At 33.6% G+C, this 23,827-nt stretch overlaps 1 protein-coding gene across 1 annotated transcript in view; it reads left to right on the top strand.

Annotated features, from left to right (window-relative positions):
* LSm3 (U6 snRNA-associated Sm-like protein LSm3) overlaps window positions 1-20,715 on the top strand; it is a 32,188-nt gene extending 11,473 nt beyond the window's left edge. The window contains exons 3-4 of the mRNA XM_085810397.1: window positions 1,804-1,899; window positions 20,567-20,715. Coding sequence (XP_085666523.1) covers window positions 1,804-1,899; window positions 20,567-20,650 — 180 coding nt within the window. The 3' untranslated portion in view covers window positions 20,651-20,715. The remainder of the gene's footprint in view (window positions 1-1,803; window positions 1,900-20,566) is intronic.
* Window positions 20,716-23,827: the final 3,112 nt, after the last annotated feature.

The raw sequence follows: 23,827 nt of genomic DNA, 5'->3' as shown, positions 1-23,827 counted from the left end.
ACCACTCTCCGTGCCCTTTAAATAAATTATTATTGTTGTAATTGTGTAGTTTTGCCTTCCTTAAATTGTGTCATAAGTCATGCATTGTCACTTTCAAACACCTTTTATCTAGAGAGTCCCTGGCCAACATTTATACATTGATTGATGTTGTATTAATGTTGACAAGGATCACACTGTTGACCTTTGAATGGTTGTGGAGGTATTCGCATTTTTCTATCTGTTTTATATCTATTTCTAAATAATAAATAAAGGCCCAGTATTTTTATGTCTACATGTCATCCTACTACATTAAAAGGATGATATAAAAATCTGAAAATTTCTGGAATTGCTAGTCTTGACAATTCTATGTCTCAGACTTTGTATTATATATTGATTGCTAAAAGGAATCCTTTTTTAGGGAATCTTGGCAATGTAGAATATAATTATATTGTTAATCATTCTTATAATTTTGTAGATATCAAAACCGATGTACACTGCGCAAAAAAAAAGGGAGACAGTTCTAAATCTCCCGTTCTACTAGACCGATTGACAAAATTCAAATTGCGTTTTTCATGTCTCGAAAGCGGGACATAGGATATATACTATTGGATTTTTATATAGCACTCTAACATAGGTATTTTGACACAAAATCGGACTTTTTCTGAAATAACATACTAATTTTTTCCCACATTTCGATTCTATGATTCAAATTATGCTTAGATATTAAATTTTGAAAAATTTGGTGTGGAATGTTTTCAGTTGCGCCAAGAATAATTCATTTGGTGAACTTCTTAATATATGGCAACCAATTTTCCTTTCCCTTCCATTATGCTGGAGCGGGGGAGGGGGGAAGGGCACCTTGTTCCTACCTTTTCACATTGCACATGAGTGAAAAAAAAGTCACTTCATTTCTATTTTCAAATAATTTTAGCAAAGTGTCTAAACCACATTTGGTGTTTTATCGCTTTCAACAAATATGCCAAATTTCAAAACACGGCAATATAAAAATTCACGTATATCTTCGGAAATTTTGAATTAAAAACTGGCAATTTTTTTCAGGTATGCTTAGAAATACATCTTCTTTAAGATGATGGTAAAAATTTTATAAATTATAATTCAAAACTTTTTTGAAAAATTCATGAAAATTATTTAAAAATACAAATTTTAAAAATAAATCATAAAAAATGGGTGAATTTTATTTGGAATGAACCTGAATTTCAAAATGTGAAAGAAAGAATCAAATAAGTTTAATAAAAAAAGGAGAGATTAATAAATATATACCAAACTCAATTAATATTCAGGAGCTAAAATTTTGAGAGGCAATTTTTTAAACAACTACTTGTGCAATTTTTACAAAACATGGTAGTTTGCTGTAATTTGAGTCGTAGAATTGAAATATGGAAAAAGATTGATATGTTATTTCAGAAAAGTCCGATTTTGTGTCAAAATACCTATATTAGAACAATGTTATATATAAATCTAATACATATCCTAAGTCACGTTTTCGAGACATGAAAAACACAAGCTGAATTTCATTAATTGGCCCAGTAGAATGGGAGATATAGAATTCTTTTTTTTTTTTTTTTTCACTAAGTCCTAGGTTGGTGAATTCATATGATGGGACTATAATGGCCAAAGCATTTTTCGCAACTATTCTTGCAGCAGTTGCAAAATTATTGCTGCCAGAAATTTCTTGTGTTTAGATTGCTGCTTGTTTGGTGCATTGTTTGCCTTAAAGATCCATAAGTCCTAAAATACTAAAGATTTAAGCTCAAGCAATTAATATTTATTTTATTATATTTACTTATGTGGTTATATTTACAGGCATATGATCAGCATTTAAACATGGTATTGGGTGATGTTGAAGAAACTGTTACAACTATTGAAATTGATGAAGAAACTTATGAAGAAGTTTATAGGGTATGAAGCAATTTTAGTAAAATTTGTCTCACCACTTTCTGATATCAAAACTCAGTTCAGCCTGCTTGAAAAGCCTCTGTATTATTAAAAATACGAAAAATGAGTACCGTAATTTCGCACGTATAGTCCGCACCATCGTATAGTCCGCAGACACGATTTTATATAAAAAAATTTTCAAAAATCGTCAGATAGTCCGCACCACTGGATAGTCCGCGGACTATACGTCCGAAATTACGTTTTTTTAATACGGCAATATTCCCATGCTTTTTAAACACATCCTTTTGTTTGCGCCAATTTCTCACTGCTTTCTCGTCCACTTCAAAATGACAGGGTAAAATCCTAGTATACGATGCAGCCTTGGCGCGACTTTAAAAATTATCGCCAACACCAAAAATGATCCAAAGAACGTCTATATATATAGTATACACACATAGTGTATGTATATACACACATAATATATATACTATGTTTAACTATATATTTTCTTTGAATGACCCGTTAACTACTCATCGTATATGTCCCGTTTTCACTGCTCATCATAAAGTCGCCAAAAATAGCCAAATCTCGTGTGCACCGAATACTGGGATTAAACCAATAACGGCCCGCTTCTCTATTTCCATCTTTGTCAACTACCTTGAGTTAGCAGTAGAACTCCGGCGATGTTTCATCAACGATATCGAAGATGAAAGACAAAATACGAAAACAAAATACTGTGCAACGTGCTATACTCGTGATAAGTGGTAATGAAATGTGACCTTCGACCCCACTCACTCGGTGTTGCCAAACCACGCTATAAGTAAACGAATCACGCTTTTTTTTTTTTTTTTTTTTTTTTTTTTTTTTTTTTTTTCATATTATAACTTAACCTTAATTACGAATTTATTTTTTCGTACTCCAAGTACTTGCTACTATGGCTCCTAAAAACCGAGTTGACGCATCAATTACTTTTTCCCCTCTCAGCAGTTGCGCTAAAGCAGTGCGAAGGATACTGGGATACAACACTCTGGTTGCGCTAAGTGAGTGCTCACAAGACTTTCTTTGGCTCATATCTCGGCATCGCTTGATGCGCCAACCTGGATTTTAGGAGCTCTACTTGCTACTACTCATTCGTTCTGCACTATGCTCTATGGTTTACTATCGATACGATACATACGAATGTTTTCTTGGAATCTCGCGCTTTTTTTATATTTGATCATCGGCAGTTCACGACAGCGTGTTTTTTAAATTTCAACGATTTTAACCGTGAACAACCAGCGTATTATCCGCACTGGTGGATAGTCCGCAGCTTCAAAAATTCGCATTTTAAACACAGATAGTCCGCAGACTATACGCGCGAAATTACGGTACTTAAAATAAAATTGAGAAATGTATATTTTATTAATTTGTAATATGATAAATTTTGTAAAAATATAATTTTTAACTGTTTTGTTGAGCGGTGAACTCGTAGAAATTCAAATGTGGCTGAACTTTTAAATAATTTTATATTTAAAATACTCCAGAAAGTATTTAAATGCATTTCATAAAATCATAATACTTTTTTTAGCCCAAAGGGTTTTAGCTCAGAAGGCCTGTTAATTTCGTTTTAGCATTTTGCGTCGAAAACTTTATATGTCCATTTTACGTTTTAGATTGTTGCCAGAAAATATTATCGCTCTGTGTTATATTTAAAGATATGAAGAATCTGCATAAATGTATATATTTCTTGCATTGTGATCAAACAACGGTACTTAGCCCTTTCAGGACGGGCGTCCCATATATGCATTCCCTAAGAACAACTCTTACAGCCGGGTGTCCCATCCACGCATCGCAAGAGATTGCATTCAGAGGACGGGTGATGCATATATGCATTTTAAGCTTGACTGTTTTTCTGAAGGCCACTAGATGGCATCTTATGTCCATTACTTTTGAAATGAACACAGTTTTAGGTTCCTGACCTTGAGTTTGATATATTCTGCTTGACTTTGGTATTTTACTCATCAGGTCTTGCAAGGGTGGGGGGAGGAGAAGCGGAGGTGAGCTCTTTTTTATCTAATTTATATCCATTTCCTTTTTTATTCTATTTTTCCCTTTACTATGTACAGTCTTTTAAGGTTAGTATGTGGAGTACTATTACGTTTTGCATTGCCTTCAGATATATTTCCGTTTCTTCTCTTTTTATTTCGAAAAGCCTCACCTCCAGTCTATTATGGCAGGAAGGCACTATTTATCACAAGAAGAATACCCTCGTATGATCAATGAACCATTAATTAATGCAGATGAGAGTGATGATTTATTTTCTAAAGAGTTAAAAAGTGATACCTTTTCTGAGAGTTAGAAAGTAATACTCCTCCGTACTTCGAGATTTACCACAGTCTTCATTTTAAATTTTGTTTCTTCTTACTGTAAATAGTCTTTATTGTGTTGTTTTGTTAATTTTAAACTTTACTGGTGGATTTTTATCAATTAAAACTTTGGAATAATTTGAATAGTGCTTCCGAAAAATTATTTTACAAGATGAGCAATTTTTTAAGTATATTTTCATGTAAAATAAAGAAAAAAAACGTTATTAAGTGCTAATTTTAACATATATAAGAGCTCAAGTAATATTCTAAAATGATACCAAAAATTGCGATGCTAGAAGCGAAACTTTTTTTTTTTTCCCTGATATTTTTTTTTTTTTTAAATATATATATATATATATAAAATTAGGCTTAGCGATGCAAAACCTCCGTCCTGTACAGTGACTGCCTTCGATTCCCTTCCGTCCCGCACAAACGTCTTAAACAAAGGTGCGCCGTTGCGAAAAGGCTAGAGCCATCAAATTTTGAATAACATAATCCTCAACTGAATATGGGCATCTGTAAGCCCTAATTTGGAATTTGTTTTATTATTAATTTCATATTTTGTAACACTTTAATGAATTTTTTATTAATAAACTCAACGATTTCAAAGCGAGCAATGGCAACACTGTAAGGAAAAAAAACATTTTTATCTCCACCATGAAAGACTGTGTATCGGAAATTCTAAAGATATGCTCATTTTAAAGTTATTTTGTTATATTGTTGTTGAATTGAATGTTATCTTTTAAGTGTGAAGAACGTGATATTAATTAAATAAAGGTAACACACAAAACGTTAAAAAATACCCCTTTGAGTGTAATATAAATTTTGAAAGCTCTCTTCCCCCCCCCCCATGAAAACACATATGCACCCACTCAAAAAGAAGGTAATGCCAGTTTTATATCTGCCATTCTACTGGGCCAATTGGCAAAACGTGGCTGGTGTTTTTTGTGTCTGAAAACCGCAACGTAGGATATTTACTATTATAGTACAAAGTCCGAGATTTAGGTGCCCAATATCCAGAATGATCTAAAATATGGACCTCAAAGCAAATATACCAAATTAAAAAAAAAAAAAAAAAAATTACTTAAATAATTTTTTTGTGTGTGTGCTTCATGCATGCACATTTGACTCTCCCCCCCCCCCCCGGTGCACGTGGACAGTCCTGATTCTTAATTTCACTTCGGAACTAAATAAAATACCTCGTTGTTAAAGAATCAATTATTTTAGCATAAATTTGATCAATAATGTGACTCCATAGGCTGTGTTCCTGCTTGCCATACAGCTCAAAGCGAAACATTCTACATAGATACTTTCTTGATGTTACACCTACTAATATTTTATACCCCTGACGACAACCTGGCAAATCATTATTTATTATATTTTGCTTTCATTAATGATTAATGACTCATGTAGCAACACTAAACTTTTTTTTTTTTTTATATATATATATATATATTAGCAGTTGAATAACAAAGATTATGGTAACCTTTTATGGTGACATTACGCTTGGCAATGAGTACAGATAATGCGCTAAAAATTGTTGACACGAAAAATTTTTAAAACATTTCTTTCCATATGCTAAAAATATACACTCTTAGACACAAAAAAAAAAAATGCACCATGACGCACCGAGAAGATATAAATCAAATCGGACACAAATTGATATGCATACAAGTTTCGATAGAAAGTGATAAATTTTACAGTTTGGCTTGAATGAATGGTTGTCGCTACAGCGCATCTGATCAGCGCAACTGGCAGGATATTTAAGAGGTGAAATTACGATTCCAGGTTATAAATTCTTGACGAATTTGATTCCGTGTAGTTTGGTAGACAGTAACTATGCCTCGCATACAGGTGCACGAACGATATGCGCAGATGTCAGAATTTGAGAGAGGTCATGTAGTTAGGCTCAAAGAAGCCAGTTGGTCTTATCGGCAAATAGCTCAACATTTGAGCAGAAGCGATGCCATATTAAACGATGTTGGCAGGAATGGGTGAACCATGGCCACACACAGCGTCAAGAAGGAAGTGGTAGGCCTAGAGAAAAGACAGAATGTGAAGACCAAGCAATCGTCAGAGCAGCACTCGCAGCCCCAGATGCATCATTATCATCGATTGTATGTGCAACTAGTACTTCAGTAACTGCAAGGTTCATTCATAGACGGCTCACAGAAAGGGAGCTGAGGTCACTGCGTCCCTTGCTCCAACTACCATTGACCTCTGTATAACGTCAGGCCCATTTGCAGTAATGTCGGGCTCATTCACACTGGAATGTTACTGACTGGAGTAGAATAGTCTTCAGTGATGAGTCCTGCTATGAACTGAGCCCCGATGACCAGTAAAGGCGAGTCTGGAGACGCCCCAGACAGTGGTATGATTCCAACCTGACTGTCTTCCGGCAGACAGGCCGACAACCAGGAGTGATGGTCTGGGCTGCCATTTCATTTCATAGTAGGGCCCCTTTGGTTGTCATCCGTCACAACCTTACAGCACAGTGGTACGTTGATGAAGTTCTAAGGCACGTTGTGTTGCCCTTCAAGTCACGCCACCCTGGGCTTACATTTCAGCAAAATAAAGGCCGCCCCCACACTGCACATGTTTCTACTGCTTGCCAAACATTACCTTGGCCAGCAAGGTCGCCGGATCTCTCTCCTTTGGGCACGTTGTGAGCATTACGGGAGGGGCCCTCGGGATGTTGACGATCTAATGCCCAGTTGGACAGAATTGGGCACGATATCGCTCAGGAGGACATCCGCAACATCTGTCAATCGATGCCAAGCCGAATAACTGCTTGCATAAGGGCCAGAGGTGCACTTCAATAAATCATCCAATTTTTCTCAAACTGTAATCGTTTGTTTTTCTGGACATGTACATCACTTCTACCGATTTTCATCCCATTCAAATAACTGAAATTGGTCCATCTTTTTTTTTTTTTTTTTTTGTCTAAGAGTGTATTTTGTTAATGATACTCATAGGCCAAAAGATTGCATTTAGTGCTGTTTGAATTAAAAATAAGTTATTTATTATTCACCTAAACCCAGAACCAGTGCCAGAGCTCATATGGCCGCACCGAGCCGCAGAATTTAGGGAAGATAAAGAGACACACTTGGTAGCATGAATTTAGGACCTGCAGAGACTGCATCAGGTGGTAAGACATTTAGCGCCGGCTCTCAATAAGCCTTAAGTATATGCGGGATTTTATTTATTCAGGACTCAGAAAAGCCTTAAGCATGTACAAGGAATAGGTGTAAGTACAGTCAAAAGTCGTTAATTTGGACACCCATAATCCGGACCTCAAAGCTACAAACGCATGCGCATTGACGCATGCGCATAAGACTTTTATGGCTGCGAATATTCGTGTGCGCATGCGCATAATACGTTTACGCTTGTGCGTTTAATGTATAACGGACGGTATAAGCTAAGCTAAAATTATCTAATTCAGTTAATGTTGCAGATTGCGTTGTTTCTGAATCTTCGAATTGGATCCGGCTTATTATTTTTTGCAGACTGTTAGAGCAACTTTATAAAAGTAAGCTTGAACTTTCGATTATGTCAAATAGAATTTCCGATATATATTTACAAATATGTAAAGGATCTACAAAGCGAAAGTATGTTTAGAATTGTCCATTAAACAAAAAGTGGATAAAGGCATGTCCTTCGTTTCTCAAACCATTCCGAAATCTGTTTATCAATTTCACGCTGCTCTGCGGCCCGGGGGGAAAACGCCGCGGCGCGCAATGAATTGGAAGTTAATCTGTCAGCACTATCCTTATCTTCAGAGCAGATGTTTTTATTTTATTTTGATTATCATTCCTTACTAAATGTAGTATTTCATCTCAATGTACTCCGTCTTTGATATGATTTAAATCAAATTACTCGTCATTATAATTCGCTTCCGATAAAGAAGAAAGTGATACAGAGGTTATTGAAAACGAAAAAATTTCGATTGGCAAATTAGTCGGTATTCTCGACACAGCAATTATAGGACTTTAACGCGGAACTTTGTAACTGAAGAAGAAATTATGTCTGTTTATAGAATTAAAGAGAAAGTATTATCACATAAAACGGAAAAACTTACATTGAAAGAAATGTTTAATAAAGCAAATAAATAAATATCAAGTTTTTTTTTTTTTTTTTTTTTTTTTTTGTAAATTTTGATACTTTTTAGATCATAATTGTTCTTTATTTCATAAATTACGGTTTCATATTTTTAATTTTATAATTTCTGCATGCCATCTTACCAGATTTAAACTGATGATCTATAATCCGGAAAAATCGATAATCCGGGATTGCCGAAGTCCCAACGAGTCCAGATTAACGACTTTTGACTGTATAATAAAAAACTAAACTAATACAAATCTGGCTTATTTATCTCATTGTGCGATAGAAGCAAGATAAAATTTAGGGAACAACTTGTCTTTAGTCACCAATCTCATGATACATAGCCAAATATGTATAGTGAATGATAGCTAAATTTTATAATGATACTCGTGAATCTGAAGGTTTTTGGATATCACAAATTTTCTAATTAATGGATTTTGTAAAGAAGTGGTGTTACATGAATATGATACAAAAGAAGTTTTTCATTGTGATGACAGTGCTCCACAATCGTCAATTAATTAACAAATGGCGAAATGTGTAGTGTGGTTCCAGATCCAGAAAATACCGCTACTGGTAGTGAAGAAAGTGACAGAGAGGTTACTGAAAGAAAAAAATATTTCGATTGACAAGTTAGTCGGAATTCTAGACATAATAATTGCAGGATTTCAACGATGGAACTTTGTAACTGAACAAGAAATTTTTGTAATCCTAGTATATGGTACACACAGGATTTGGCAACAGTATCTGAGCTGTAAAATGTGACATTTATAATGAGCAGTAAACGGATCATTTTGGTGTGGGCGACAATTTTCAAAATCGCGCCAAGGTGATACCGTATACTTGGATTTAACCGAAATTATGTCTCTCTATAAAATTAAAAAGAAAGTGTGAGCACAAAAAAAAAAAAAAAAAGTACTTAAACACTATCAGACAGACCTGGCCACCAATCCGGACTGCTAACACTACATCATGGTACATAGACTTCGGCTGTAAGCGCCCTCAGGGGAAAACCAAGAAAGGATATGAATATGCAGTTTTGAGGCTCCTGGCGCCCACTGGAAACCTCAAAGAGTTTAAAGGCTTGCTGAATTTGCCAACTCCACTGACGGAAGTGTTTTGCCTCGGATAACCATGAATATCTGACTATGTAGCTCCACCAGAACCAACAGAACGTACAAGAGAGTACCATATGGTCCCTATTGAGTCTGAACCAGCCATCGCCAGCAATGACTCCAGTTCTGAGAAGACTGATTTTAGATACCCATGACCGAGACTGCTTAGGTACAGATCCTTATCAGTAGCTTCTCAGGTTTTATTTGAGTCGACTCCCCGCGGGGATGGCATTCAAATAAGACAAGAATTTTCCTGTTGAGATAGGCTCCGAGACAGGTCTGCTTGTTTTAATGATTGCCCGACGCCTATTGTCGACGTGGGCCTGGCCATTCCAGAGATTGAAGGCCTGCAATAAAATTATCAAAATACATCTCTGTGGGATGCCTTATTCAATGAAGAACATCAAATAATTATTTTCTATATACTGTGTCTTCAAAAATCCTTACTTAGCTTTTATTTTTGCAACCATTGGTCTTAAACATATACTTTTAATTACAAAAATATTTTAAATGGCACAAGTATTCATGTTTTGGTAATTTTAAATTTAAATGACTCATTTGTATAAAAATTAGGAAAGTAATTTTTTACATATTCTTAGAATTCCTTATAGTTAGGAAATTTTTGTACCTATTATAAAAAATAAAATGCAAAAAGTCTTAACTCTTGTAAACAAAAGAAAGGCAACATACATCTGAGTGAGCACATATGGTTAGCATCATGACAATGTATGGTATAGAATGGGGTTCCTTAAACGTTTTTCAGTCATGACCCCTTTTTATCACTGAGATTTTTTTCGTGACCCCCAGGACTCCATAATATTTACAAAAATTTTGTAGGACCCCGTAAGTTGCGCAAATCCGACACACACATGAGTGAAACGGTCAATTTTTTCACTTGTATTGCAATATACTATTGCATTTTTAGATCATTAACTTTAATTTCTAATTTTAAGACATAGAACAATGTGAAAATTTTAAATAAGTAACAGACGAAATGACAGCGTCACATGCAAAACTGATACAATAAATATGTAATTCTACAACAGGTTTCTTAAACTTTTTTCAGTTGCGACCCCTTTTTATCACTGAGATTTTTTTGGAAAATCCCCAGGGCCCCATAATATTTACAAAAATTTTGTGGGACCCCATAAGTATTGCGCAAATCCGACACACGCGTGAGTGAAACTTTTCAGTTTTAGGTCATTAACTGTAATTTCTAATTTTAAGACATAAACAGGGTTTGTACGGTCCTTAAGTTTTTTAGAATCAATTTTTGGTCCTTAAAAGTCCTTAATGTTGGCCAAAATCGGCAGAAGGTCCTTAATTTTAATCATCTGAAATTTCTGTCTGTTTTTACGACTGTCATTTTGAGTGTGAATTAGCATTTTGCAGGAATATTTTTGGTAATTCACTGACAAATATGGCTTTTTTTTTTAATTGGTTCATGAGTTCTAATTTGTTCTTATTTGTAATATAAATAATGGTGGGATACTCGAGTTTCTGAGCAAGAAGTGAAACATAAGCATTTCAAAATTATTTCATTTTTTGTAATGAAGAGCTCTCAAACAACTTTCCGCTTTTGGGGATGTGAATTCTTTTATTAAACGATTCTAAATTTGGTGATTTTAAGATCGGTTTCTATAGAAAATTTTTAATTCCGAGATCTGGGAATTTTTTGACGATTTTTTTAGAACATTCTAACATTGATAAATTACATTAAAGTAATGGTAATATATTGGGATTATATTTAAGAAATAACATTAAAATAAAGTTCTTTTATTTTTCACTGTAATACGAGGCACGTCCAGAAAGTAAGTTCCGTTTCAATTTATCTCCGCTGCAGCTCTGCGATCGCAGTTCCGCACATGCGCAGTAGACGCTCTGTATCAAGGAGAAGAAACGCACGCCATTTGGAGATTGCTGTCAGTCACGTACGCTTTGTTGTGCTTGTTTACAATGTCGGTGTTGATTGAAAATCCCGCCGCATGTGAAATCAGATCTGTGATTCGTTTTCTGAATGTGAGGAAAGTGAAACCTAGTGAAATTTATCGGCAAATTTGCGATGTTTACAGACCAAAAGTGATGAGTGATTCAATGGTGAGAAGATGAGTCCGAAAGTTCAATGACGGACGTAGTGATGTGCACGATGAAGAACGAAGTGGGCGTCCATCTTTGGTTACAGAAGAACTGGTTCACGCGATTGATGACAAGATCCATGAAAACTGAAGGTTTACAATTAGTGCTCTCGGTATGGAATTTTCCCAAATTTCACAATCACTAATGCATGAAATTGTTACCGAAAAACTGAAATTTCGTAAAATTTGCTCACTTTGAGTACCAAAGATTCTTACTGAGCAACACAAAACAAAACAGATGGGTAGTGCACTTCAGTTTTTGACCCGTTATGCTGAAAGCGGCGAAGAATTTCTGACATAGATAGTCACAGGAGATGAAACTTGGGTTTCTTACGACACCCCTGAAAGTAAGCAGCCAATCAATGGAATGGAGGCACACTTCATCCCCAGCAAAGGTTAAGCCGAAGCAAATCTTGACACCTCGAAAAATGATGTGCACAGTGTTCTGGGACTGGAAAGGCATCTTAGTTGTTGATTTCTTACCACGTGGTCAAACAATCAGAGCAGATGCTTATTGCTAGACACTTCGGAAATCGCGCCGTGCAATACAGAATAAGCACCGAGGTTTGCTGTCAAAAGATGTTGTTTTTCTTCACGACAATGCACGACCACACACTGCAAATGTGACGAAAAGCCTCCTACAGGGATTTGGCTGGGACGTATTTGACCATCCTCCATACAGCCCTGACCTCGCTCCTAGCGACTTTCATCTGTTCTTACATCTTAAGCCTTTCCTTGGCGGTCAACACTTCAACAATGACGACGAGCTGAAAGAAACTGTTTCCAACTGGTTGAAGACACAAGTGGCAAATTTCTATGAAGAAGGTATACAAAAATTTGTGCCATGCTAAGACAAATGCCTGCAATATTTCGGCAGTTATGTGGAAAAGTAGTTTAAGAGTTGTTGAATTTTGTGCAATAAATAACTTTTCTGTAGCTGTACACGATTTACTTTTATTACCAAATGGAACTTACTTTCTGGACGTACATTGTATTATAAAGTTCCATTTTGATCACATTTTATACAAGTTTTTGAATCTGAAAAATAAGCAAGGAATAATGCTATAAAGCACAGTTTACAAAACAGTTTTTAGCAAAAGCAAAATAGCTGTGTAATTAATTAAAAATGTCATTTTAATTTTTTCATGGTAAGAATTTTTCCCATTTCTCAGAATGATCAGAATTCTCAGAAATGCATCAGTTTTCTCTATAAAATTAATTTCACACTTTTTTCCTCCGTTTTTTTTTTTTTTTTTTAATTTCTAGCTTTTTGCTGTTACAGAATTTTCTTTAGTATTTTAGACATTGAAACTTGGAAAGTTTAGAAAGATTTTTAAGGCAAATTTTTAGATCCACGATTCTAAAAGATTCCAGAAAAATGTGATAAAATGAAAAATGTCTCCATGGTAGTAACACGCTGTTTCTTACATTTTGGAGAACATCTGGAAGAACAATGAAAATATAATAGTTGAATATTTTACTTCTGATTCTAGAATCGCTTTATAAACATTTTTATCTTCCCTTTATTTTCTCTACTTTTCACAAGACACAAGCATGGAAAATATCAAAAGTACTTCTAATCTTATCGTATGGACAGGTATTATAGAAAGGAATTTTTTTATTAATAAAGAAATTGAAAACTGACAATTCAAAAGATTCATCTAATGTGTCTTAATGCATCATACACAGAGCTGGCGCTAGTCATTTTGCCACCTGACGCAGTCTCTGTGGATCCTAAATTTGGCTGCTTGGTGCCTTTCTAAATTCTGCTCCCAGTGCCTGCTCTAAATTCTAAAAGTTTTGCCATTTCTAGATTTTGTTGCTCAGTATGTCACTAAATTCTAAAAATTATGCCACACCAGCTCTGTGACCAGACTTCACCATATGTATTTCATATTTCTTCTGAATGTTCATATTACTAAAGAAATAAAATTAGAAGCTTTTTCCATACATTCTAAATTCATTTAGTTTTTTAGAATAACAGAAGTCTCTAATTAAATCCCAAAAATTTTAAGTGAAAAGGAAACGTGTTGAAAAAAGAAACTAAATATGTAAAGAAAATTATTCTTCAAATATATGTACAGTTATTATTATGTAAATTACCCAGTTATTTACAGTTTCACCAGCCTTTACTATAATTTTCCATTTCTATTTCCTCACCAGAATGCAAATCAGACAGTTTTTAAACTGAGGTTTTTGTAGTGTAAGACGAGTGTGTTTCTGACCTCCACTTGCTCCCTGCATTAGTTCTGTCAGCTCTGATAATTTGTAATTATTAGTCTTTCCATTACTGCTGCTAACATTTGAGTTTATTATGACAATAGAGTTACTGAAACAGATTAAATTGAAATTAAATTGTATAGTCTTTAACCATTAGTCCATATTTTTAGTTTGAATTTGACTTGTTTAATTATATCACTACAAATTGTAATTCATTTTGTTAGCATAAGAACAGGCTTACATGTTCCAATTTCTTTTTGAATAAGAAAATTATTTAAACCTTTATTGAAATTTATTATCTGATTTATAATTACTTTCAGACATAGTGATAATTTGTTTCACGTCTGTCGGGGGGGGGGGGTCGGACTATTTAACTTTTACCAGATCAAGTAAACCCTCATAGGTAGTACATTGTGCAGAGGTTGGCAGTTAGGAGATTAAACATGCAGAAACTAATGAGAACATTGTTTTGCATATTGAGACAAATTTTTAATTGTTAGAAAACATGCTTAAGGAGAAAGAAATCGATATAAATTAGCCAAAATGTGTGGGCAGACCTTCAAATTAAAAATATGCATAATTATTTTGTTGAGTTTTATGTTTTGTAGCTTTTAATGTGTAATTATCCTAATATTGTTTAAAAATCAATGTCATAAATTGCATGTATTTTAAACTGTGAAATTGTATGAGATTGTGATATTAATAGGGTTTTTTAACAAATATTATTAAAAAATAAATTTAATTTAATAGTTGCTATGTAAATCCAGAATGACTAAGGCTGTCTAATACCTAGTTTAATTATAACTCAATGCATTCTCTTAAAAATTATCTCTGTATATCAGTGTTTCTTAACCTTTCTAGCGAGTTGCACCCCACTGAAAAATGTGTTTTAATTTTTTTAATCTAGAAAAATACATTTTTTGCAAAACTTATTGTTTATTGAAAAATGTTGTACATTTTGTATAAATACAAAACAATATTATTTTTATTAATGACTAATGTGTTGTTGTTTGTTCATTATTATACTGGCGAAGTGAGGTTCCTTTTTTGAAAAACATACGTGTAAGTCATCACTTGCATTTAAGCGATTTCTCGCTTTAGTTTTTATATGCAAAAGCGATGAAAATCCCATTTCGCACAAGTAAGTGGTAGCAAAGAAAAGAGTAACTTCAGTGCTCCGTTCGCCAGCTCTGGATAACGTTGTAACTGTGAACACCGGAATTGTTGCAATTCTAATTGTTCGAATTCCATTTGAACATGTCCACATGCTCGCATTTCAATAAGTTGATCTTTTTTTGAGATCACTATCATCCATCAAATTTAAGTCAAATAGAGATGGATCCAGTATCCATCTCTGAGTTTTGTTAAGATTTCCGGTAGAAAAATATCCATTGAATGATTGAGCAATTCATCTCAAATGTATTACAATGTCGGGTATAATTGTATTCTTTTCATTTTTTGCAATAACAGAATCAAGCAAGGCAAAATTTGCAAAATTCCCTTTTTCTACTCGACGTATCCAAATTTCTAATTTTGCGATAAATGAAGATAATTTTTCACTAGATATTATATATATTTATACCAAATCCTTGCATTGATACATTCAATTCATTTAAGTGGCTAAATATGTCTGCTAAGTAAGCCAGCCTCAGCATTGCATCATTACTCTCAAAATCTTTTACTAAATAACAGTTTTGACTAGTCAGTAATTGAATAATTTCCTCACGCAATTCAAAAACTCTGTTAAGCATGCGACCCTTAAATAACCATCATATTTCGGTGTGATATAGGAGCACGGTATGATCAGCACCGATTTCTTCGCAAAATGCACGAAGAATGCGATGATTAAGCGCTCGCCCTCGGATGTATTTTACTACATTTACTGCTGTAGTTAGATGTTGTTTTAAACTTTCTGGCAATGCTTTCGACGCAAGTGCATGATGATGCAACATGCAATGCGTTATAACTTCTGGTACTTCTCTTTTCATGTGTGAAAAAAATCCTGAATTTTTGCCTAACATTGCTGGGGCTCCATCAGTGCATGTTGAGTCAATCACCTTCATTGGTAATTGATATTTAGTAAAAAAATCTTTGATGCGATTGAAAACATCAATTCCTCTCGTATTCACCTCCAGTGGCTCACAAAATAGAAATTCTTCCATCGCCTCTTTTTCCTTCACATATCTGACAAATACCAAAAGTTGGCTACAATTATCAACATCAGTTGACTGACTCATCCAGTTGCATGCTTATTTTTAGTGGACTGATTTATATGTCTTCAATTACTTGCATTAAAATATCTTCACCGAGATCTTGTATTCATGGTCGTATAATATCATTCGATAATGGAATCTGTTGGATTTTTTTATGTGCTTACGAATCTAAAACTGTTTTAGCAATAATTAAAGCAGAAGAATTTCCTTTTTTTTGCACATAAATATGCCACTTGATATGACGCTTCTAATACAGGTTTTTGAATTGCTGGTCTGCACAATTTTAGTATAGTTCCACTGGTATCAAACCAAGCCTTCTTTGACTTCAAGCTGTTCATGCTATGTGCTTTTCGCCACCATGCATATTGTTGAAATGCTCTAATAACTTTGATGGTTTGAGATTGCTATTTGAAAATATCTTGGAACACAAGAGGCATTGCGGTTGTTGTGTGCATCTTTTTCGGTTGTTCAGGTAAATCCATAACCGGCATACTTATCGTTCCATTGTCGTTTTTTTTTACGTAGCGGGGTTCACTATAATCGATTTAATTATTTAGAAATAATGTAATATAATATATATAATGTTCTTACGTTTGTAATATCACTGAATCCTATTCGGCTTGAACGGGCAATTAAGAATGTATTAGTCTCAAGAGGTTTCTGGACAAGTCAGAATACACAATACACATGTCGCAGATACAATAGTTGACTCAACTTAACTCAACCTAACACAGGTGCAGTAGATGCAGATACAAATCTATGAATCCGTAGATTCCATTGGAGTAGCACATATTGAACTCGGCGCATGCGCAAGCTGGGATAACGTTCTCCACTTGTATTCCCACAAAGTTTTTTTCTTTTCTCTGTCACCTAGCTGCCTGTTCACGTTCGTTTGTAGCGTTTCATGCCTTTCTGTAGCGTATTGTATACACCCATCGGCACTGGCTCTTTCCTGTGTCTTTTGCCGATAAGTAAGCTAGGTGCTACCAATTTTTATGAGCTTCAATATTGGGGACACTATTGCATATTTCAAATATTTTATTATAAGAAATTTAATAAACGATATTTAATAATTTTTATGGTTAGGTAGGGCTTCTCCCGCACCCCAAAAAATACATTCCTGCACCCCCCGGTTAAGAACCACTGCTCTATATTAAAGCAAGTTTTTGCCTTTCGCAATATTGCCGCCAACTGATAGCTGCCGGCTGAACAGAAAGGAACAAATTCGATGCCGGGCTCAACGTGTTAAACCTTTACCGTGGTCACAAGGTAAAACACAAAAATATAAAAATTCATGTGAAACTTATTCTTTGCATCTAGTGAGACTTAATGCAAAACAACTTATCACTGCTAATGCTTTAGTGGCTTAATAGAACCTTAGTATATAAGGAAGTTAAGGGAGTTACAAACCCTGGAACTCTACATGAAGCTACAACACTAACAGCATCAGACAGAGGTCAGCTAACTTTCAAAACTTGCTAACTGTACCTACATCAGGCCTTTCAGGTTTGTTCTGATCAGCAGGTCTCTCTATAGGCAAGCAGGAGCGGTGACAACAGCCAGTCTTTTATTATGAATCATGCTGATTATGATTTTAATGCTCATTTTAAACCTATGCTGCTTGACATAAAATCTACTTACTATTTACTAAACCTCTAGACTGAGCAAGTATGTGACAAAATGAGACATTAAAAAAAAGCTGTTAGTAAAACGTAACTAAAATGTCACTTATCTTCTTTCAAATCTGTCCAGTTATTATGAGTGTAAAATATTCAATGCTACTTGGTAAATTTCATAAAATTAATTTTATTCTCAAACATATTAATGATTATGTTAATTAAGTTATGTTTAATAATAATGCATCCTACTCACGTTCAGGCATAGATATAATATTTTTAATTGAATTTATTCAGTTCCCATTTGCTCATAGGTCCTTAATTTTTTTCATTAATGGTCCTTAAAAGTCCTTAATTTCCTTTTGCAAAAATGTGTACAAACCCTGATAAAACAATGGGAAAATTTTAAATAACAGACGAAATGACAGCGTCATGTGCAAAGCAAGGAAAATGAACATTTATATTATAAAAAGAATGCGGCGAAATGTTTTCGTTTTTTCTTTGTATTGTCTTATCTTTATGTATTTTCAGATACATTGTGTAAAAATATTTGGTAATTGTAAAATTATTATAACAAGAAATATCAAAACTGCTAAAATTTTTGGTGACCCATGGTTTAAGAAACCCTGGTATAGAAAATCACAGGAATCAATCATACATATCTATATAACATCTAGATTTTTTTAGCTATGAGTACTATTCCAACACCGTTGTTTTTTCACCATGACAATCACATTTTGATGCAACAATATAAGAGTTGTGTAAATAAATTTTCAAGAATTTATTTGATTTATGGCAGCTTGATTGTTATCATTCACGTCATTTTTGATTGTATAACTTGTAACCCTTGTATCTCAAGTTTCATTTCAGTTTGTTGAATTATCGGGTTGATCAAAAAAAGTTATTTTATGATAACCTGGTATATTTTTTAGTCTTTTGTGAAATTTATAAACTTTTCTAATAAGAACATATTTTGAATAAAATTTTCTTTAAATGTAAAGTTCTGATTATGTTGTCATCGCTTGTGGATTATATATTTTTTCTGTACATCATATACATTATAAAAGCTAAATTAATTAATGATGATTTCTGGAAAACATTTCTTACCTTATATTCCTAGCCAATTATATTGTTAGATATTATATGTTGTGTACTATGTACTGAGTGATCATAAAAAAAGTCCCTAATATATGCACCCCTTGGGCCTATCCACTCAACCTATCAAAATGAAATTTCAGATATCATTATTGAAGGTACTCATAATTGTGATGATTTAAAGCAATATATTTCTCACAGTTATGGTTATGGTGAAAAATTTTGAAATTTTCGAATGGCAACACCAATTTTTTTTTCCTGTGCAAACTCGAGCACATTGAAATCGTAAATGATGTTGAAAATATGTAAATATGATGAAAACTGATGCCGAAAAATACTTTAAAAAAAAACCAATGACAACACAAGAAGAGGAGAAGGAAAAAAACTTTTATTGGAATTAAAAGTTTTCAACTTTGCCACCTTCACAGACAGTATTGCATGTGGGAGATTGTGGACAACAATGATGAGCATAATGTCACAGGAGGAATATATATGACTTCATGTTTTCATGCATATTTCAATTTTGACAAGTCTTTTGGATTTGATGCATACACCATGGATTTCAATTTATCCCAGAGGCAGAAATCTGTCGGAGTGAGGTTGGAGGATTGCAGTGGCCACTTAACTGCAAACTTATGAGAGATTACTCTATCTTGAAATGTTGCATGTGCTGAAAACTTGTAATTCCAATAAAAGTTTTTCCCCTTCTTTTGTGTTGTCATTGATCCTTTACAATTAACTTCTTTACAAATGCACTGGCAATTTTCATCACGCATATATCGTTCCAATACCATTTCTGTTTTTCAGTGCGCTGATGAATTTGCGAAGAATAAAGTGGGTGTTGCTTTTCAAAAATTGTGAAATTTTTCACTGTAACCATAACTATGAGAGCTCTATTGTTTTAAATATTATAACAATCTCGAATGCATGCCTTCAGATAAAAAAAATCTAAAATTTCATTTTGATTAGTTGAGCTAGGGGCTCTGTAAGATATAAAATATAAAAGCTAGCTACTAATTTTAATTTTGTTGTAGTCCTTTTATTCCTTATTTTAATTTGAGTATTTCTCCTTTTTATCCTAAAAATAGTAACTATTCATAATACATCAATCTAAACTGCATCGTTTCAAAACTAATCCAAATCATATGATCCTGTGTTACCCTGCAATGAGGATACGTTTAATCCAACCACTGAATAAGATTTCTATCGAAACCAAAACGTTTTTATGTTTTCCACTTTTCTGAATGCATCATGTACTTACCCACTGCCTGCATGTAAACATGTCATAAAGTGACATGTCTCTTTGCTTCTCTGCATCATCCATTGTCTGAAGATGTAAGCTTTCAAGAATTATGGAATGCATATTGCACATGATGATATATGGGTCAGATTTTGCTACTATCTACATAATGAATACTACTAGATCTATCTACATAATGAATGAACTGCAATCCATTACATATATATATGTATGTATGTAATGGATTGATCCGATATCTATTGATGTTTTAAAATGTCGGCAGTTACAAACAATTTGATTGCGAATCACAATGTTTTTCTTCTGTCCCAAGATTTAATTTTGAACACATTGTGCTTGCTTTTTCAGATGTTCTTCAAAAAATGGGTGTGGTTATTGTTGCAATTTATTTTGTATTAGATAATAAAAATGTTCGTCGATAAAAATAAAGGAATAATTAAATTCAGTTGCATCTGCAACTACTTCTCTGTGCTTCAACGTCATGACATTAGCTTCTCTGAATTTATATATATGTATATATATAGCATAAGATTATACTAATGTAACCAAAAATTTCTGTTTGTTGTTTCTAATTACAATATTTATTTCTCTTCTAGACGACAAAGAGAACGGTGCCAATGTTATTTGTTCGAGGAGATGGTGTAATTCTTGTATCGCCACCAATTCGTGGAGGAATGTAAAGCATTTCATATATGTTCTAATAATCATCATTACTTCATCATAAATAAATGTACTGTATATAAAACTGGAGTATTTCCTTTTTTTTTTTTTTTTTTTTTTTTTTTTTCCAACACTTTAAAGTTGAAATTAGGGAAAAGATAGTTCATAATTCCAAAAACTTTGAGTTAAATCTTTAGGAAAGAATATCCAAATGCACAAATGCAAATTCTATTTTAAAAATCAGAGAAATAGCTTGTTATATGAACATAAATGTGAAGAATCATGTGGTGGTCTCATTTATATTCACTTTTTCACAACAATCTGCATAAGAGTGCTCATCATGTAATCAACTCAAACTTTTTTTCTAAACGATATTTTTAGTTGCACTCTAATGAAAATATTTGCTTGTCAGTTTGTGTATGACCCCTAAATATGATACCTGACTTTCATATCAAATATCTCGGTCAGACTTTTGTTTCTTATAATGAATACTAAATTTGCCTATATATAAGTATAGGAACATGTAAAAAGTTATATTTTTATAAAATAATTTTTTTGCAATTTAAAAATGCCAAATCATGAATCTGCATCATTTAAGCAAAACTATAAAACTCTGTTTGATTTTCAAATAATATACGCGCATTTAATATAGCACTTAAAAAAATTGTTTTTTCTTATAAGCTAGGCAATATATTTAAAGATATTGCCAATTTCAGTTATACGCATAATCCATCTTTGTTGTTATTAATGAGTCAAGTTTTGTGAAACATTTTGCTTCTGAGATTGAAAGAAGTCTCAGGAAGAACATTCTTATAATTGACAAGTAGTTTGGTTGGCCTTATTTTTCTGAAACAAAAATGAGATGCTAGAATATCACAAATGGGATGATGATTGATTAACACAAAGAGAGATGTTAGAGAGTGTTCTGTAAAATATATGTGCCAAATTTACCAATAACTGAATACATTAAAAAAAATTAGATACTTTTACTTTTTTACATTTGACGAGGATTTATTATGAATATATCACTGAGGAATCACATGCACATCATTTTGGTCTGCATTGTCATAAATATACAGTGGAACCTCACTTAAACATTTTTTTCCATGTGAATCAATATACAGTAGGATAATCCATATTCTAAAACAAATTTATAATAATGTGATTCATTATTTTTAATACATCAGGCTTTAAAAATCTTTTTTGGTTTTAGGTCAAAATCAACCAAAATATATATATTAAAAAGATGTTTCAGGTTAGTAGTATTTTCATTTTTACCTTGGGTGTTGTCTATGTTTCAGGAATTTAGCCAAAATGCGACACAACATTATTGTAAAATTTATGGGGCCCATCTGAGTCTGTTATCTCTTCCTCCCTCAATGAAGTGTCCACAACTTCTTGGTGTGACACAGAATATATCTGCATAAGCGATTCGGTGGTCAGCTCCTGTATGTTCTTCCACTAAATCATTTATGTCACTGCTATCAACCTCTAGTCCCATATCTTGGCACAATCAAGAGACACAATCTCGTTGATTACAGCTCTTGCTCAAACCCTTTCGTGTTGCATTCAACAACACTGTCTGTCCACAGCTTCTTCCATGCAGAAATAAGGGTTCTTTTGGTTGACCCTTTCCTGTGTCTTCTTGATCATCTTGAAATAGGCAATGATGTGGAAGTGGTCTGTCCAAAACTCTTTCAGAGTGATATTGGTTTCATCAGTTACCTTTAAGAATGCTTTAGTGTAGAGCTTTTAAAAATTTCAAATGACCTGCTGATCCAGGCGCTGCAGTAAAGGAGTGGTATTGGGAGGCAGGAATTGGATCTTGATAAATTTAAACTCTTCAAGGAGATCATCTTCTAGGCCTAGAGAATGTGCAGGAGCCTAGTCCATAACAAGCACGGTCCATAGCAAGACTGGCAAATTCATTTCAAGCAGTTTGATGGACCAAACATTTCATAGATCCAATTTGTAAAAATGTCGAGTGACTCTTCTCGACTTTATACTTCTTGAAGGCGTGTAGTTTGTACAAATGATAAAGAAGCAGCAGTTTACTTTTCAAATCACCACTTGCATTTGTCCAAAACAACAGCATGAGATGGTCTTTCATTCATTTTGTTCCATTAATTCCTTCTCTATTGTTGTAACATAAGTGCACTTTGCATCTTTAAAAAAAAGAGAGAGAGAGACCCATCTCATCACAAAAACCTGTTGCTGCAGATAAACCCCAAAATTTACAAACTTCTTGAATTATGTCGATCAAGTTCTTGGCTGCCCTTGTGCCAGAGATTTCTACTTCTCTATGTCTCACAACTCTGGGGATCTTAGTTTTTCTCTTAACCTTTTCCTTCCATCAGAATTATGGGGTGAGGTTTTGCCCTCTTTTCCTTGTGCCTGTGATATTTCCGGGCAGGATTATTCAAGAGAAATGCACCAAAATTTTAAAATCAAACTATTTCTTACACCCAGAAAAATTTTTATTATTAATTTTACATATTTTCTTAATTTCAAGCTAAAAAAATTCCAAAAATTTTAAATGAATATATACATTATTCATACATTTGCTTTTAAACAATTTTCTTGTATATAACAATAGGCACTGTTTTTACTGTTTTCTTGAAAATTATGCTATTGTTAAGGAGTTAAACTTTTGGAATACCCATGGCTTTTGATGATCTGGCATCTTCTTAATGAGAACAGCAAAAATTAGTTTTGCCTTATCATAAATTGTGTTTTTGTTAATAGTGATGCCTAGCATTTGCTTCTTATTGATCCATATGAGAAGCAGTCTTTCAGTGCTATCGAGAGTATGTGGCTGTTGTGTAGAAATTCTTGTGGCACCCTCTGAAGCATCAATCTCCTTCATCGTATCCTTGTTGAGGACAATGTAAATTGTTGCCCACCAGCAGCTGAGTGATAGCAGTCTCTGAACATTGTTTGGTCTGGAAAAATTTTGCATCCGAGATACAAAAAATTGTCTCCGTTTTCTAATTCTTTGAATGTTGCAGATATCAATATTAATTAAATGATCCATCTTGAGAGATATCCTGCATTTATGAAATTGATATACAATTATAAATTTTTAATAAGAATTTATAATTGCACAGTAAAAATATATAGAGAAAGAGAGCTTTTGCTAAAGCAGAACAACACTCATTTTTATCAAAACAGAGAAATATATATATTTTTTAAATATG

Source organism: Stegodyphus dumicola, chromosome 2 (assembly GCF_044657685.1).
Source record: "Stegodyphus dumicola isolate Sdum_Otavi_A_Nest chromosome 2, ASM4465768v1".
In the NCBI taxonomy this organism is placed as follows: domain Eukaryota; kingdom Metazoa; phylum Arthropoda; class Arachnida; order Araneae; family Eresidae; genus Stegodyphus; species Stegodyphus dumicola.
The sequence above is the reverse complement of the archived record's forward strand: the minus strand, read 5'-3'. Positions and strand labels throughout refer to the sequence as shown.